This window comes from Nanorana parkeri, unplaced genomic scaffold (assembly GCF_000935625.1).
Source record: "Nanorana parkeri isolate BGI_ZX_2015 unplaced genomic scaffold, ASM93562v1 scaffold747, whole genome shotgun sequence".
Lineage (NCBI taxonomy): Eukaryota > Metazoa > Chordata > Amphibia > Anura > Dicroglossidae > Nanorana > Nanorana parkeri.
Genome location: NW_017307015.1, coordinates 392,234 through 411,295, shown reverse-complemented (window position 1 = coordinate 411,295; position 19,062 = coordinate 392,234). Strand labels below are relative to the sequence as shown.

The following is a 19,062-nucleotide window of genomic DNA, read 5'->3' as shown; positions in this document are numbered from 1 at the left end:
AGCCAGTGGGCAAGGGAGAATTCGGTATCATCCACATGGTTCCGGAGGGCCCAGGCAGAGCGGCCGAATGGCGAGTAGAGCGCTCTCTTCCAGGCCGTAGTGTAGGCGATGGGGGGCAGTCGTCTGCAGCAGCATCCGTACGTCCCAGCATATGTAGGGAGTCCAGGCATTCGCGCATCTCATCCACAGTGATAAATGTATAGGTTTTACCATCGTAAAATAATTGCACCTTAAATGGAAAGCCCCAACGATACCTGATCTTTTTGGCTTGGAGTACTTGCAGCAGGGGACGGAACTCTCGCCGTCGGGCTATAGTAGCCGGTGAAAGGTCAGAGTAAATTTGATACCCGAATCCTTGGAACTGCAGTGTCCCAGCCTCCCTGGCTGCCTGAAGGAGCCGTTCCTTGGAGCGGTAATAGTGGAGGCGAACAATTATATCTCGTGGTGGGCCATCAGGGGTGCGGCGGGAGAGCGCTCTGTGAATCCTATCGAATTCCAGACGTTCCATGGGGATATTGGTGGCCAGTTCCTGGAACAACGCAGTGACCGTTGATTGTAGGCCCAAAACCGGTTCCGGGACTCCTCTGATATGCAAATTCAGTCTGCGATCCCGATTCTCTGAGTCCTCGAGTTGTGTTAAGAGGGATAGGTTCAAGGAACGCAGTTTCTCCAGTTCATCCTCATGTCCCTCCGCTATGGTAGTCAAATCATTGCAACGGGATTCAAGTGTGGTAGTGCGGCTGCCTACATCCCGTATCTCTTTGATAAGCTGCGAGGTAATTTGCTTGGATACCCTGTGCAGAGCTTTATGGAGGGTCGATTCAAATTGTGCCAGGAGAGAATGGGTTACCTCAGGTTCTGCCTGACTAGCCTGTGAGTTATTCTCCAGGGGATCTGCGGGCTTGTTAGAGTTTCGGGAGTCCTCGCTCCATTGTGATGATGCCGGCCCCATCTTGTTAGCCGCCCGACCCAGGGCCTCGTGTAGCGTGGTCTGGCTCAACTTGCCACCCCGACTCCTGGTGCAGGACATGATGGTATCTGCCGGTCGGCGGGGTGAGCCCAGATCCTAAGGCACCTGTGATTACCGTGAGTGGGGCCTGTGATAGTCAAAATAGGTCTTCACTTCTCCCGTTCTGGCGCGGAGCTGATCAGTGAGCGTCCATCTTGATCAGCCGCGCGCATGCGCCTTTCTTCTTTTTTGTTCTTATATATTTCATATTAGGGGTGTGGTGCCTAACCCTACTGGTTACATTTTTTTTTAGAGTTTAGCTACTGCTAATTATGGTTAAATAAGCCTTTTTAAGGGGTTTAATGGAAGCACAGTTTACTTTTACATTTATTTATTTATAAATTTTAAACTTGCAAGGTTACTTTAACTGATATCATATGCAGGTCAAAGGTCACCCTTTTTATTTGCTATGAATGAAGTTACAATGAAGTTACAATAGTGCTGCGTCATTTAACTCTTTTTGACACCGCAGATGCTATTCTGTGCCAGAAAAATCTGTGTAAATCTTAAAAAACAGCAAACTACTTGACTAAATGTATAATGCAAAATAATATTAGATTCAAAGTAGATATAAGTGCCCAATTTCACTTGTATCTAGCAAGAATGTTTAACCTGTAAGCCAGATGGTTTACTGCTGCTGCCATAACTATTTTGGTGTGGCAGTAACAGGGTGTAAACAAACTCATGGCAGTTAAAAGTTTGTTTACTTTTTATTCTATTGGCAGAATGCTTTGCAATAGAAGTGATTCGTGCAGCTGTACAGCCACATAATCACTTAGGTCAGGAAACATGCAGCCCCTCCCTCAATGTCTCCTGGGCTCAACTGTGTCATGTGGGAGCCCAGGATGTCCATGACCTTTGTTGAGGTTAGGATGCAGAGAGATCAAAAGACCATGGGGTTGATTTACTAACCTTTTAAACACACCACGAACGTGTATACACCTCTGTAGTGTGTTCCCTCCCAGCATGATCTGTGGGAGGAATCGAAACACCTTTGTAGTGTGTACACACCCAGCAGGTGTGTTGTGCAAAGCCCTGCAATGAATTGCAAGGTAATGTGGTGTAAATTAGCTCTGTTATGTTGCTTGCGTTGATGAATGCAGGAATGTAAATGCATGAGCTAACCATTTTTGTCTAAACTATGAAGCAGCATTATATATGCATCATGTGCATGATTTTTCCATATATGGCATTAGTGGAAATATGCTTTTAGAGACTTTTTGGTTGATAAATACGTTTTGCTGTGTGAAAATCACACACACCTGGTGTGTGTGTGTGTGTGTGTTTAGGTTAGTAAATCACCCCCCATATGTTCTTCAATCTTCCCCATGAGACATGAGCCCAGAAGAGCTAAGCTCTGAGAACTTCCATGTTCAGAGCCATCAGATCCTGGCCTCTGTGGTGAGGGAATCAACAGATCACGGACACTCTATGTCCAATCTGTTTCGGCAGTGTACAGAAGCGATATTAAGGCATAATAGATCCCTAATGTCTTCATAAACAGGACCTGTCACCATAAAATTGCTATCAAATAGGGCTTGTCAACCCTCTTGAGATAAAAAAAAAAATGTAAAAAATGGAAGTGAAAACAAATCGTCAAAGTAAAAAAAGATTTTTTATTCCCACCTATGTCAACGTGCTCGTAGAATGACGAGCACACAAGAGTAAGAAGGTTAAGAAGAATTAGTCTATGGCCATTGTTTATGGTTGAGGGCCAGTTTCCTTCATCATTCTGTGCTAACATGCATGGTGCGATTCGAAGCTACTCATCTGAATAGCACCCAACAAACCGTACCAGCAGTCATGTGATGCATGCCAAACAGCCAAGCATACTCGCTGGAGCTTTGCAGACACGTGACCTCTAGATATATCATTTAAACACGGCTATTTGAGATTTATTACGAACTGTATACAACAAATATAAGAGTAGTGGGGAGGTAACATTTAAAAGTGGGTTATTGCATAGCCTTTCTTTTTACTTTAATATATCCAGCACAAGCAGAACAAGCAGCCTAACCACCCCTGAAGGTACTGGGGTGATCAGGCTGTAGTCCAAAGAAATGCAGGAGGCTCTCAGTGGTAGGTAAAGCAGTGCTGTGTACCCAGCAAAAGAGCGGTAGAGTGTCTGTCAGCTAACACAAAATGTAAAAACAATCTAGATTGCAAGAGACAGATGCAGTGCAGCAAACTGGCCAAAAAGACTGCTGGCTGCGTGTCTGTAAAGCACTTCCCAGTTTAAGAGATCTACCTTACCAGGTAAAAGATGAAAGGACCTTATGGTGAGGGCATACGCCCTTCAACAAAATGGTGGATGGAGGTGCGGGAAAAGCATTGCTAGCCTAACAGCAGTGAAACAAAAGGGTCCTAATTGTCTAATAAAAGATAGCCACTTTACTTAACCCCCCCCTCTTCCTTAGGGACCAATATGGGATCAATGAACAGTGTATTTACCTCCTTCACAGATTTAGGACTGTATCATGCATAATCATTTCCTTTTTTTAAATTATCCTTTTTTTATTTTAAATGCGGAAATCATAGTTATTTTCGAAGGAATTACTAACTTGTTAATTTTAAAGCAATTTGTAGCTCCTTCACTCCGCAGTCAAGTTTTGCAGAAATTCATGTTGTCGCAAGCTCACCAGTGACAAACACTTTGCATTCACATCTACAAATCAATGAAAGAGATAGTGTCATGTAGCAGGAGTTTGACCGAATGCAAACGCATTAAAAACGCATGCAAATGCCTAGAACGCACTGAAAGCCCATGTTAAAATAAAAAATTCCTTACCAAAAACGGGCCGGAACGCGGTAAAAACACGGCACAACCCACTGCACTGCGTGCGCATAAACCTGAGCAGATCTGCTCTGCATTTGTTGTGAACAAGGCCTTAATGTCGAATCAGTAGCAGTTACATCGGTAGCTACAAATCACTAATAGATGGCATTACCAAGTTGTCTCGGTGAGGTGCTGCTACAAAATTGTCTATCTTACACGGCCCTAAGGCCCCGTTCACACCTTTACGTTTTGTCACGCGTTCAACGCTCTATGAACGCTCAACAAAACGTACAAACATGAAAATCCCATTGTTTTCTATGGGTCTGGTTCACACCTTTCCGTATTTCCGCCTGTCTGAAACGCCCTACAAAACGGCCTACGCTCAAACAAGTACATGTACTTCTTTGGGCCGTTTTGTAGGGCGTTTTACATTGGGATACAGCCAAGTAGCCTTCGGAATCGCGTGACTTTTTTACCGTGAATCGCGGTAAAAAAAACGCGCGACAGACGCGCATATTCAATACGGCTAGGTGTGAACCCAGCCTTAAGGATCTGGCCTGTTACCCAGTACAGAGACCATCTATTGCACAGATGTCCCAGAAAGAAAAACTGATTTTAATTGATCATGAAGACACTGTGCTAATTGACGTGCTGGACAGACTACAAGTATTTGAGATATCCAACCTGAAACTACCAGCAGCTGCTTGACTAAAGAATTTCCTCATACAGGTCTTGATCCAGCAGTGCTGGGGTGTGTTTCCTCCTTAGGGCACTAAGTTAAACTCAAGCTCTAGAACAGTTGTGAGGTATACCCAGTAGGTGTCTCTCTCCCTTTCATAGTAGCATCTGATCCTCCTGGAGAAATGTGACCTTAAGTCTGTTAGTACCAATACATTCTCTTCATGAATCTTCTTAGCACTTTCTTATACAGAACACCATCTGTTTTCAGTAGCAGTTTGTTTCATATGATGTTTACCTAGGTCTATTTTCTACTTGTGGAACAGACACATCCAGGATAAAATTCATGCTCTCTGAACAGGTGTAAATTGTGTTAGTGAGTCACTGCTTGCCCTCTAGCAGATAAACACTGACATATCTTATGTGATATTCAGAGTCATACCTGCAGTTAAAAATCTATACTTAGCTTTGCCCTACTACGTAATGTTAAGGAGAGGTTGGAGAGTTATGTATACCAATAACCCTGTCCAGGGGCGGACTCATCTAGATCAGGCACACTTTTGACAGTATATTTTTTAAAAACCTCTTTGACTAATGAACACTAAGAAATAGCAATGGACTACCTTGCGTAACCCAACTTTGCTAGTCCCTCCCAAGTATCTGCGGAAGAGAAGCAACAGGAAGAAAACTATCAACTTTCTGGAGTCAATTTTACAGATTGCCCCAACTACTTAAAATTAGCTTTAGGAAAAAAGTGAAGAAATTGTATGTGCAATTTTTTGTTTTTTTCTGATTCTTTATTCACTTTACAAACAATAAGAGAACATAATACGCTCAAACGAAAAGGAGCAAAACCTCAGGGGATACACAATTCATAAATGTGCATCCCAACTTGAAAAAAGTAATTTCAGGGAGGTGCCCTTCTCATTTCAGGGATGTGCCCTCCCCACCATCCACCTGAAGTGATGGCAGATAGCAGAGAAGCTAATGCTTCCCTTGCTATCTGCTGTTTTTTTTTTTGTATCTTGACACCTCCTGCCGTCAGAAAACAAATAGAAAAAAAACAACTGACAACATGGGAATGAATAGCTAGACTGCTATTGGCTATTTCAATCTATTTCAATTAGCAGAGGAGGACCTGATAGGGAACTTCAGGTCCACCTCTGCTGATTGACAGCAGCAGTGGGCGGGTGCATTTAGAGCTGAACAATGACAAAAAAGGCACATAGTCATTGATTATTTATATAATAAAAGTTACTTTTATTATTTAATTTCTAATTTTAGTGTTGGTTTCATTTTCAATATTTTTTAAGGAACGGAGATGAAGATAAAGGAAAACGATAGAAGGAGGCTGTTCAGTAGCTAAGTATAGTCAGGCTACAGGGAAAGCAAGAAATAGGGGCATAATACCAGGAAGGAATTGTAGGGAATAGGCATGATAATACCCCTTGGGGAGGGAAAGCAGCAATAGAAGGGAGGTAGATTGTTAGGAGTAAAGAGCCAGTAGAGGAAAGCAAACAGAAATGGGGGAGGGGGGCAGAACATGGAAAAAAGAGGGGGTAGGAGAGTGTGAAACCAATGAGGAATGCTCGAAAAAAGGGGGTCAGGGGAGTGGAGAAGGAAAAGGAGTCAGATTCAGAAAAGGCGGAGCAAATTTAGTAATACCAAGTCCTGGTAAATATATCTTCTTTGTCCTTTTAGGAGTGAGTCATGCGGTCCATTCACCTAATATCATTTACTTTGTTGAGCTACATGAGATGTGGAGACTCATCTCTCGAGCATGTACACATTGTATCTGCGTTTTGAGAATTACTTATCATTCAATTTCCTGTATGTGTAAAAAGAAAAAGAATGGTTCTAGAGGGATATGGTAACCTGCAAATCTTTGGGATATATTTTTGACCCTGTGTCAAAAGTCTGACAGTCTAGGACCGGACCATATAATGTGGAGCAATATTCTTATTATCTCTATCTAAGGCTTACAGAGCTAAAAGATAATACTGCAATCTGCGACTTAACAAAAGCCCTGTCTGTCCAAAACAGGTCATGGTTTCTACTGACCAATGCATATTGGGTTAAACTAATGCATCTTGAAAATACAAACATGCTTGCTCTTTAAGGCTGACTACCCCTTCTGTTATGAAGAGTTTGAGAAGTTTGTAGTAAATGACTGAATTTTAGTTGAAGTATGAAACCTTATATGTTGCCATTTCTGTTTCAGGCATGAACTCTTGGAGGAAGCCTGTCGACAAGGCCTTCCATTTGCTGCCTGGGATGGACCCACTGTTGTTTCTTGGCTGGAGGTAATGTTTAAATTGCATTTTATAGTATCTCTTTGGCATCAAAAAACAAGCAAAAATATGATTTCATGTGTTAGCCATGAATAAATACAGATGTAATGTATTGTCAGATTATACACAGTATTTCTGAATATTTTCCCATTTATGCATTTTATCTGTCATAATACCCAAGGAAGAAGCTTTACAGCTTGAAAAGCTTGTATTTTTAAATATTTTTTGTTAGCCACCAAAAGATATCACTTGGCAATAATTTTTTTTTTCAAAGACCAGTAACAATGTGCTTTTCTTGTTTTTGCTCTGTATTCTACGGAGCCCCGCAAAACTGTACTTTTGTATATACTCAGAAAATTTTATTTATTTTAGTAAAATCATTGGTCTGATACTTTGTCCCTGTTTTCTCAGCTCTGGGTTGGTATGCCAGCCTGGTATGTTGCTGCCTGCCGTGCCAATGTGAAAAGTGGCTCTATTATGGCCAACTTGTCTGATACAGAAATCCAGCGTGAGATTGGTATCAGCAACCCTCTCCACCGACTAAAACTGCGCCTCGCCATCCAGGAAATGGTTTCACTTACGAGTCCATCTGCTCCAGCCACATCGCGTACGGTAAGACCTCATGTTATGGTTAAAGTACGCAATTACTGTGGGATTTGGAACACTGAAATTCAAGTCAAGCTAAAACTTTTTTTCTTTTAGTTTTAGAGGATGTGTGAATGTCTGTCTGGCTGCATTTTGTATTGATGTTTGATTGATATGAGTGGAAATCTTTTCACTGACTAAAATATCAGTAATATCTGACAGTTTTAACTCTTCCCTACTCTAACATGTACCACTTATACAACCATTCCTTCTGAAAAGTGGCTTAACAGTGTTGTACAAGCAAAAAATTATATTAGCTTGAACTACATTTTCCAGTCCATCAGATCCTCTATAGACCATTACATGTTTTTTTTAGATATACAGTACTGTGCAAAGGTTTTAGGCAGGTGTGAAAAAATGCTATAAAACAAGAATGCTTTCAGAAATAAAAGTGTTAATAGATCATTTTTATCAGTTAACAAACTGGAAAGTAAATGTGCAGAAGAGAAATCCAGATCAAATCAATATTTGGTATGACAAGCTTCGTCCTTTAAAACAGCATCAGTTCTTCGAGGTACACTTTTTTTGAAGGAACTCAGCAGGTAGGTTGATCTAGTTTGGGGAACTAACTACAAATCCTTTTGTCTCTTCATGTAATCCCAGACAGACGCAATGATGTTGAGATCAGGGCTCTGTGGGATCCAAACCATCACTTCCAAAACTACTTGAACATAGTTCCTAATGACATTGGCTGTATATTTGGGGTCGTTGTCCTGCTGCATAATAAATGGGGGCCAATCATGTGCCTCCCTGATGATATGGCATGATGGATAAGTATCTGCTTGTATTTCTCAGCATTGAGGACACTATTGATCCTGACCAAATCTCCAACTCCATTGGCAGAAATGCAGCCCCAGACTTGCAAGGAACCTCCCCCATGCTTCACTGTTGCCAGCAGACACTCATTACTGTACTGTTCTAGAGCCCTCTCCAGCCTCCTGCTACAGCCAGCTATTTGAAATTTTGACTCACCAGTCCAGAGCACCTGCTGCCATTTTTCACCCCAGTTCCTATGTTTTGTGCATAGTTGAGTCGCTTAGCCTTGTTTCCACGCCTGGAGGTATGGCTTTTTGGCCACAATTCTTCCATGAAGACCAATGCAGGCCAGACTTCTCTGGACAGCAGATGCGTGTACCTGGGTCCCACTGATTTCCGCCAGTTCAGTCCTGAATGCACTGCTGGACATCTTCCAATGTCGAAGGCAAATAAGCATGATGTGTCTTTCATCTGCTGCATTAAGTTTCCTTTGCCGACAGCTGCATCTACGGTCCTCAATGTTTCTTTGTGCTTCTTCAAAAGAGCCTGAACAGCACAATTCGAAACCCCAGTCTGCTTTGAAATATTTGCCTGGGAGAGACCTTGCTGATGCAGTATAACTACCTTGGTCTTGTTGCTGTGCTCAGTCTTGCCATGGTGTATGACCTGTGACAAGAAACTGTCTTCCACAACCTCACCTTAGTAGCAAAGTATGGCTGTTCCTCACCCAGTTTTAGGCCTTCTCCACAGCTGTTTATGTTTCAGTTAATGATTGCGTTTCAACCTCCATATGAAATTGATGATCATTAGCACCTGCTTGGTATAATTGGTTAATCTTACACCGACTCTAATCCTACAAAATCCCTGCATTTGTGCAAGTGTAAAGGTGCCCATACACCTTACGATTATCCTACGCGATCGACTTTTCGTACGACAATCGTATTGTGTGAATAGAGTGCACGACCGATAGTACTGTACAATCGTACGACTTTTGATGGTCAAGCATGTTTGAAAACTTTGGTCGATCGTACGATGTTCGCATGGTTGGTGGCGTTTCCGTCCGTCAAAAGACCGTCCGTCCGTCAGTGCATGCGCAAACGAAAAAAAGTTGCGGTCATTTACCGCAAGTCGTCCAGGTTTTTTTTAAACTACCGCTAATTGAAGCTTGCGATAATAGGGGCAGGATGGGGCCATTGTACGACGGTTCGATCATCGGATGAAAAGTTTCGTCCGATAATCGTAAGGTGTATGGGCACCTTAAGAATTGATGCTGGTTTGAAGCCAAAGGGTAGTCACACCAAATATTTATTTGATGTAGATTTTTCTTCTTTATTCAAATTCATAGAAATAAACAATACAAATATATATTTTTGAAAACATTCTTTAATTTACAGCATTTTTTCACACCTGTATAAAACTTTTGCACAGTACTGTATGTATGACCAGCTTGATATACAGTAAATACATTTACTGATATGACAAAGTGTATATCCAGTTACATTTTTTTTAATAGACTGAAGGGTGACTAAACCCCCAGTTGGGTTTCTTACAGATATCTAGATATTAGAAGGCTTTACCCTCTCTTACTGTACTACTGACAATGATTTTACCAGACAGGAAGTGAGGGAACAATCACCTACAGCATCACAGACAGGAATAAAATATTTTTTTGTACTTGCCTAAAATATTTTCTTTGAGTCCATTAAGGGATTATTTTCAGGTACCATGGGTATTACTACCACCTAGAGGAGCAATAGGTGCAAAGAAACTATATGCAAGACCTAGCAGCTATAATCAGGGTTGTATTTAAGCTCAATGCTGCCGTAGGCAAACTTCGGTGATGGCACTCTCCTTCACAGAAGAAAACAAACAAACACAATAGAGACTGTCCCTGAGTATTTCTAGTGATTATACACCCAATTATGTATAATCAACAGCTTAAGTGTAAGTTTTTTTGTGATATGTACGACAGCATACATGTTGATGATATCATAATTAAGGAGAAAAAACGATTTGCATTTGTGATCAGTGGTATAAACTATTTGCAGTATCACAAAATGATGCACTAAGTCACTAACACCAAAAATATAATTTTACCAAAGACAGCTTGTAGATGACTTCAGCAAAGAGTAAGCTTTGGGGGGGCAGGGTGCGGCTGCCATGGGCGCAGAGATGGGGTGTGCCAGCCGGACAGTGAACACAAGCCGATGACACACTTTACACAGAGCTGCGTGCTGCAAAGGGAAGCGGCGGCGCGTGCAAAAGAAAAATACATTTAAGTCAATTTTATTGCCCAAAAATACAAAATAATACCCATTGTTTTGGAAATAAATTAATAAAGATACCCAACATGCTCAGGTTACATAATTCTGTGTAATGGCGACAATATATGGTACCCCAAATTGTTCATAGGCGATGCTTTAAAAGCCAGTACAGATCATCCGTTTAGTGATGTCCATGAATATTGGCCGCAGAAATATTGCTCTCACTCTGGCGCACACAGCAACACCAAACATGTATAGCGCAATCGTCGTTTTCATACACCCTACGCATATTTATGTTAATATGCGGGCGGGGGGACTTTAAAATAAATATTTTATTTTTTACTTTTTTATTATTTAACTTAATTGCTATCACATAAGGGGACTTACAAGCCCCCTATCTGATAGCATATTGGAGATGATAGTCTCCTAATGTTATCATAAAGAGAACCTATTAGACCCCTAGTGTCACCTTTCCGCTCCAGAGAAGCTATTGGAATGCAGATCACACACAAATAGCTTCTTCCTGGGCTTCTGCAGCCGGGGAATGACAACTGAGGGACCGGAAGTGATGCAACCAGCATCGGTTCTGGCCCCATTTAGCGGGGAGGAGATCGGCGTACGGATTTTTGCTGGTCTCTCTCCCCGCTTCTACGCCCGTGATGTAAGTCCCCGGCCCGCAGTAGGAGGGGCTCCTGGAAACTAGGCCAGGGTGTCGGGCGGGGTGCACTTCAGTGGCCCCTGGAAAAGATCTGGTGGCAGCTTAGCTGCCAGAAATGCTTCCAGTGTAAAGCCGACAGTCGGCTTTACACATTTAAACAGAGTCTGTGTAAAGGAGCTTTGAAGGCATCCTGAGCCTGAGGAGAAAATCATGTCTCTTGCCAGGCATGCTACAGAGAAGAACCCCTGTTCTCTGTGTGAAAGCAGTGGTCTCTCTGCAAAGGATTAACACTCTCCCTCCTAGATCTCTTCAATCAGCAGGAGGCATGAGATTTGCTGATTGCAGAGTTATAGCTCACATTTAGCAGAGACGATGTTGAAACTCTGCAGAAGCCACTTTCACACAAGGCTGAGGGTCCTCCTCTACAGCATGCTGATAGGGCACAGGATTTTCTAAAAATTAAGTTGGGCTGCACATTATAATCCACCTTGACACCCTCCCACCCACTCCTCCTTACGTATTTACTGGTGGCGTCTCTTGATTCTCTAAATTGTTTCCGAATTCTGTTTCCTCTAAGCAGAGGTAAACGCACAGCTTGAATGTTACCATATATGTCACCTAGGGGCTAGATAACTAATTAGGCATTCATTTTTTCCATCTAGTCAACAGGAAATGTCTGGATGACTCATGAAGAGATGGAAACATTAACAGCAACAACCAAGCCTGTAAGTAGTCAACCTTTTTACTTCATAGATTAAAATCTTCATCATTATAGTTCTCTATAACCATTTTTGTAAGTGTTGGTTGTGGGACAAACTAAACAAGACTTGTCTTGTCTGGCTTTTGACTTTTTGGTGTATTTCAAAGTATTTTCAGGCAAATTGGTGTACCGTATCAAAAGCCTTTGAGAAATCCAGATATACCACATCTACCGGCCTCCCTCCATCCATATCTCTACTCACCCCCTCATAAAAAGTTAGCAAGTTAGTTAGGCAGGAACGGTCTTTCCTGAACCCATGCTGATTGTCATTAACTATCCCGTTTTCCTGAACAAATTCTACCAGATAATCCTTTATTATGCCCTCTAGCATTTTACAAACTACCGATGTTAGACTGACCGGCCTATAGTGCTGGAACTCCTGTGCAAGGTGAGAGAGGAAGACTGCTCTCCCCTCTCATTGTGTACACGGAGCAGCAGGGTTACTTTTCACCTGCCGCTCTGCTCCCTGCATCGGCGGCAGGGACTCGGGATAGGAGAGAGACTCGGTGGCAGGGGGAGGATGGAGCGAGCGAGGAGAGAGGTAGGTGCAGGGGAGGGGAGGACAGACAGGCTGCAAACTTATTACAAGTGATCTCGGCGACATCGCCGAGATCACTTGTAAACGTACAATCGGCTTCCCCGTTCAACATTTAGCCCTGCTTGTGCAAAGCAGGACTAAATGTAGAAAGCAGCTTGCCGCCCCTCTGCGCCCTGCCTCTGGCCTTGTGGGGAATCCGGGCCTGCATTCAATACATAATGAAAAACATATCTATTTCTATTAGCTTGCTGCAGACATGCAATGGGTGTATCCTGTGATACTCCTGGATTATCAGACCTCTGTTTTATGGAGGAAGAGCTCTGTGACCCTGCGTAGCAAGCCTCAACCATGTGTACTTCTGTCCTCACATGAAAATGCAACTAAACCGTAATAAAAATCATAGCATCTTTCTTGAAGGCTCATACTTTGTTCTCTTCTGCTTCTATCCTGTCTTCTTAATCTCTTTGCACGTGCTTTAAATGTTTATGATGTATGTTAATGTTTGTTTACCTATATGTCTGCAGTAGTTCACCTATATGTCTGCATGTAGGTTAATGTTTGTTTACCTATATGTCTGCAGTAGTTTTTTTTTGCTGCTAGCTCACCACTTGACTTTCTGATTTGTTCTTTTTAACAATCTAACCACTGTCAGGAGACTAAGGAAATCAGCTGGGAACAGGTAGGTTGGTTTGTTGTATGAAAAAAGTAAACAATTATCAATTCTAAACTTGTTATTATAACCGCTCTTGATCAAAGCTACTGATACCACCTACTGCTGTACTTCTCTGAGCCATTAGAGCATATGTAGGAGTGGTAGCGAACATGCTGTATTTTGGGGGTTTACTTGTGGCCTCCAGCATCCAAAGGGCTACACATTTACACATTTAATAAAATATAATGCCAAATACCAGCAGATAATGTGCACACTACGCCAGCTACATTGCTCATTAATACACACTGCAGTCATAGCAATGTAACACTGTACAAACAATGGCAGTAATCATATTAACCCAGGAACAATCATAGGAATGGTAGTGCATGTCACATCATTTTCCATACAACCTTGTTGAATAAGGAAAATAATTTTGCACACACAATGTGGCTTTGTGACCAGATATTTGCTCCTTGGCAGATAATTTATAATAATCCACCCCACTATCAATACGGCCTCTCCCCATTTTCATCCAGCCTGCACCAATTTTCCTTATACTGTACCTTAGTATTTTTTAGCTAAAAATACCCAAAACAGTAGTGACTGGGTTAATATACAGAAATTTACCTCACAGAATTTTTTTAAGCTGAACTCAAGGCACAGTAACTCCCTTTGAGCCAGTTATTTACTAGAGTAAGTAACACAAATATGTATTTTGGTTGGCTTTTAGTGCTCAGCAGAACTTAGACTGAGAGAGGGTGGACCAATTCAGTAAGCTAATCAGGTGCTGTTACCTTGTGCAGTGCTGTAATTCAAACACTGCAAACATGTTTACATGCTTATTCATTGTTCAGTCAGCAGGCTGGACACTGGGAAGTGATACCGTTATATTGGATACTGGTGTTTTTTTCATGCTACTACTGTAGAAAACATACTTATACTGTTTACATTTAAGTAATTAAGGTTCCAAGTCTCCATTCACACATGAGCGGCTTTCGCACAGAAACACGCTAAACATAAAAAACAATGCATTCCAATGTGCATTGTTCACACTAGAGTGGCATCCAGTGGCAGAGCTAAGGAGTGGCCGGAGGCCCTGGTGCGTCCGCACCGCCTGCATCGGCGGTAGTTCCGCCACTGGTGGCATCCACGTGGTGCGAAAACTTGCGTCTCGCCAAAAAGTCTGTATGCGATTTTGCAGGCAGATTTCTTGTGTTCCGGCAATAGTAATAGCTGCAAACACGTGGAATCTGCGCTTATGTTAAGATTTGCACGTTTTTGTGCCGCGTGGCAAACACCATGTGAGAATGGAGCCTTATTCTGCTCTGCTGAGTCATAGTTCTGTTCTCTGAACTCAGTCTGTGCTGATATTTCCTGTTTCAGCAGAGCAGAGGGGAGGTCTTGTTAGTCAGCTGCTGATAAATTGAAGAGATACCGCTGCCAAGGGGGTAGAAACAAGAATGAGACAGAGGCTAGAGAAAAACCAAGAGAAAAGCAGATGTGACAGCACAAGCTGCTGCAAAGAGAAGCATGGGTTCTACTAATAAAGATCTTATGTCCTTGCATTTCTCTCCTCTGTCCCTTGCAGCAGCAGTGCGCATTTGGTCTGAAAGTGTCCCAGAACTGTATAGCTACGGACAGTCTTTCACTCCTGTTACAGTAATCACCTGTTTAAATAGTAACAGGTGCGCATTGTATCACTTCTGCCAGCTTCTCAGGTGGCCTGTGCGGGGTCTATGGTGCAGTAGAAGTAGTACCTTCTCCCTTGTACACAGCAGTAAGTGCCCCCACAGTACACCCACCTCTGTACACAGCAGTGTGTCCCCAGAGTACAGCCCCTTCTGTGCACACAGCAAATTGCCCCCACAGTACACCCCCTTCTCTGTATACACAGCCCTGTTGCAGCACACACACACAGCCTCCTCGCCCCCTCACTCATTTTGCTATCACAGCTCTCACTCACCCTGCCATCATAGAACATGCTGTTGTCCAGGTTGCAGCAGATGGGTCAGGGAACTCAGATCAATATCCATGTCCAGGAAATCCCAGTTGTTGGGGTCCACGTGTGAGCCCAAGTCCTTGGAGCACACTCCTAGATGAGCTGCCAGTTCCCTTAAAGTGACATTAAACCCTCAGATTTTTTTACATAAAACAATACTGTAATGTGTGCCTTACTGTAATCCATGGTTGTTTCCCTTCTCATTGCTGCTCTTCTTTTTAAATCTGTATCTCTTCTCATGCTGGGCAGAACTTCTGTTTTGCAGCAGACTGCCTTGTCTCTGAAATGGATACATGGTGTCTGTGTATAGGTTTGCAACCTGAGCCAGCACTACAGGAAGAGGCACTCAGCTGCAAAGGGAAGTTCTCCCCAAGCATGAGAAGACATGAGAAGTTTTTTACAGTCGGAAAAATATTGATTTTAGTGTGCTTTTATTCATTTATTTGTGCATTTTTAGCGGTTTACTATTGATTTGATAAACATTTGAGCAATTATCGCTGGACCTACAAAATTAGTAGCACCATCTTTTCATTCTACTGTTTTCAGGAAATTTATGGTTTGGGGGGTCTTTTACAAACTCTAAAAGCAGCAGATGAAATTTAAAAAAAGGTGAAAAATTGCAAGACTGGTGTGGCCTGCTGAGGTTAAAAGTGGAATGCAGGGCTTGGCAGGGAAAAGGGTTAATAAGGATAACCTATTATACTCATTGATTTTGTTTAACAGATCCTGGCATACGGTGACATGAACCATGAATGGGTGGGTAATGACTGGCTACCTAGTCTGGGATTACCCCAGTATCGCAGCTACTTTATGGAGTCCTTAGTAGATGCCAGAATGTTAGACCACTTGAACAAAAAAGAGCTTCGAGGACAACTCAAAATGGTAGATAGTTTTCACAGGTCAGTAAAATGTCAGCATGCTTCTGTTTACTTATTCAATATGAGATGGTTATGAAATCCTTCTATGTTTCTGTGTGCTTCTGGCTTCCTACATACCCCATTTAGACTTCCAAGTTAGCTCAAGCTGATTTTGCAATCCCATTAACCTGCATAGGTAGAAAAGTAGTTTGAATGAATCCCAACAAAAGCCCTTGCACACAAATCCAACAAATGAAGGAGTCCAGGGGTATGCATGTGAACCTGTACTGATAGTTACATAGTATTTGAGGTTGAATAAAGACATGAGTCCATCAAGTCCAACCTATTGCTGATGTGTGTGTACACACACATATATACATACATACACGCATACATACATATATACATACATACATACATACACACACAGGTCCTTGTATCAGTTCATTCTTAAGTGTACCTGTACCCCTGTATGTTATGGTTTCTCAGGAAATCGTCCAAAAGCTTCTTGAATGATTCCACATTCTTAGCTGAGATCACTGCCTCCGGCAGCGAGTTCCAGACCCTAACCGCTCTAACTGTGAAGAACCCCCTTCGCCCCTTGTGCTGGAATTTTGTTTTCCACCAATTTTAGGTGGTGGCCTCTAGTCTTTGTTACGGTGTTAGTTGCTAATGTTGCGGTCACCATTGAACAATTTGTACATGAAAATCACGTCCCCCCTTAATCTCCTTACTTACAACGTGAACATGTTTAAATTTAGTAGTCATGTCTCATAGCTCTGGCCCTCCATTCCTCTAATTAGTTTGGTTGCCCTCCGCTGGACTCTTTCAAGCTCAAGGACGTCCTTTCTGTGGACTGGTGACCACAACTGGACCGCATACTCCAGATGAGGTCGAACCAGTGATCTATAAAGTGGCACAATTATGCAATAAATCCCCTTCTTAATACAGGACATGACTCTACTTGCTTTGTTTACAGCAGCCTGGCACTGCAAGCTATTAATCAATCTGTGGTCTATAATGACCCCCAAATCTTTTTCTATTTCTGACTTCTCTAATGGCATACCCATGATTGTATAGCCCATTTGCTTATTTTTAATCCCAAAGTGCATTACTGTGCATTTATCGACGTTAAACCTCATCTGCTATATATTAGCCCACTCCCCTATTTTATCCAGGTCCTCCTGTAATGTTAAACTGTCTAGGTCCGTTTCTATTACCCTCCCGATTTTGGTATCATCTGCAAACACTGAAACATTGCTATTCACACCCTCCCCGTTGTCGTTAATAAATAGGGTGAACAGCATGGGGCCTAGCACAGAACCCTGAGGCACACTGCTCATGACACTAGCCCATTCTGAAAAGCTGCCATTTATCGATACTCTCTGTACCTGTTCCTGTAGCCAGTTCTCTATCCATGTACACACCATTCCATCTATTCCCATGGATTTCAGCTTGTATAACAAGCGTTTGTGTGGTACTGTATCAAAAGCCTTTGAGAAATCCAGATATACCACATCCACCGGCTTCCCTCCATCCAGATTTCTACTTACCCCCTCGTAAAAAGTTAGCAGGTTAGTCTGGCAGGAACCGTCTTTCCTGAACCCATGCTACCAATTCTACCAAATAGTCCTTAATCATTCCCTCCAACACTTTACATACCACCGATGTAAGACTAACTGGTCTATAGTTCCCCAGTTGGCATCTTGCCCCCTTTTTGAATATTGGGACTACCGTAGCCCTCCTCCAGTCACTTGGAACTTTACCAGTCATTAAAGAGTCCTTGAGGAATGAGGAATAATGTTTTTGTTATAACCTGGCTTAGTTCTTTAACCTCCCTGGCGGTAATCCCATTTGGTACAAAATTCCTGACATAATCATACCGCCAGGGAGGTTAAGTACTTTAGGGTGCAGGTTATCTGGTCCCACTGCTTTATTTGCATTAAGTTTTGCAAGTCTTTGTAGTATCTCGGTTTCCGTCAACCACTGAGTTATATTTTGTGCTGAATTATGTGTTTTTTCATGTACGTTAAACCCGTCTTCCTGAGTGTATACTGAGGAGAAAAACGTGTTCAGCGCCTCGGCCCTCTCCTTGTAATTTGTGACTATCCTCCCGTTTTCATCCTTTATTGGGCCTATCTGCTCCTTTCTTACCTTTTTACTGTTTATGTATTGATAGAATTTTTTTTTTTACTAACTGTGGCAATATACTTTTCGCACTCTATTCTAGCTGCCCTGATTACTAGTTTGCATCTTTTATTACATTCTTTGTACCTATTGAACGCCAATGCTGTCCCCTCCATCTTATATTTGATAAATGCTGCTCTCTTGTCCTTGATGTGTTGTTTTACCGTTTTATTTAGCCATACAGGCTTAGTTTTCAATATTTTACTTGTGTTACCCAACGGTATACACTTGGCAATAGCAGTTCCACATTTGGTCCGAGTTCAGGTTGTGGAATAAGTTTTCCCATTTGATATCCCCCACTAAGTGGCGTAGTTTATCAAAGTTTGCCCTTCTGAAATTTAGGGTTCTTGTCCGTCCAGCCCACTTCCCTTTCCTGTATCCAATAGTGAAAGTAATCAGATTGTGATCACTAATACCCAGTGTCTCCCCAATTACAGTATCCTCAATTAACTCTGCATTATTAGTAATGATTAAATCTAGGATGGCATTTTTCCTAGTTGGAACCTCAACCATCTGGTCCATGAAATTGTCTCGCAACATGTTCAGAAATCGGCCCGCCTTTCTCGAACCTGAGGTACCATTAACCCAATTTATATCTGGGTAATTGAAGTCACCCATCACTACTACATTGCCCTCCCTCCCAGCTATTTCTATTTCGAACTGTAGATGAGCCTCCCCCTCCTCCCCTATATTTGGAGGTTTGTAACAAATACCCACAATTAGTTTACGACTAGCGTCCATCATTTCTAGTTCTAGCCATAAGGATTCCACGTCTTCTCCACTATTTGATGTGGAACTTCTTTCTTGTTCCACACTACTTTTATTTTTTGGCCTTGATATTGGTCGGTCGTTCTTAATTATATTATCTTGGGCCACAGGATTTACTGTATTGACTGCTTTGGCACTGGTGACTGGAGCGAGCCCATTACTTCCCACTGTATTATTTGTATCCATGTTTGTGTTTTCACTATTTAAATTAAATGTTTTTATTT

General features: G+C 42.2%; 1 protein-coding gene across 1 annotated transcript in view; it reads left to right on the top strand.

Moving 5' to 3' along the window:
* PPFIA3 (PTPRF interacting protein alpha 3) overlaps positions 1-19,062 on the top strand; it is a 165,303-nt gene that overhangs the window by 130,932 nt on the left and 15,309 nt on the right. The window contains exons 19-23 of the mRNA XM_018564364.1: positions 6,685-6,766; positions 7,166-7,366; positions 11,740-11,802; positions 13,028-13,054; positions 15,750-15,925. Of these exons, the coding sequence (XP_018419866.1) occupies positions 6,685-6,766; positions 7,166-7,366; positions 11,740-11,802; positions 13,028-13,054; positions 15,750-15,925 (549 nt within the window). The remainder of the gene's footprint in view (positions 1-6,684; positions 6,767-7,165; positions 7,367-11,739; positions 11,803-13,027; positions 13,055-15,749; positions 15,926-19,062) is intronic.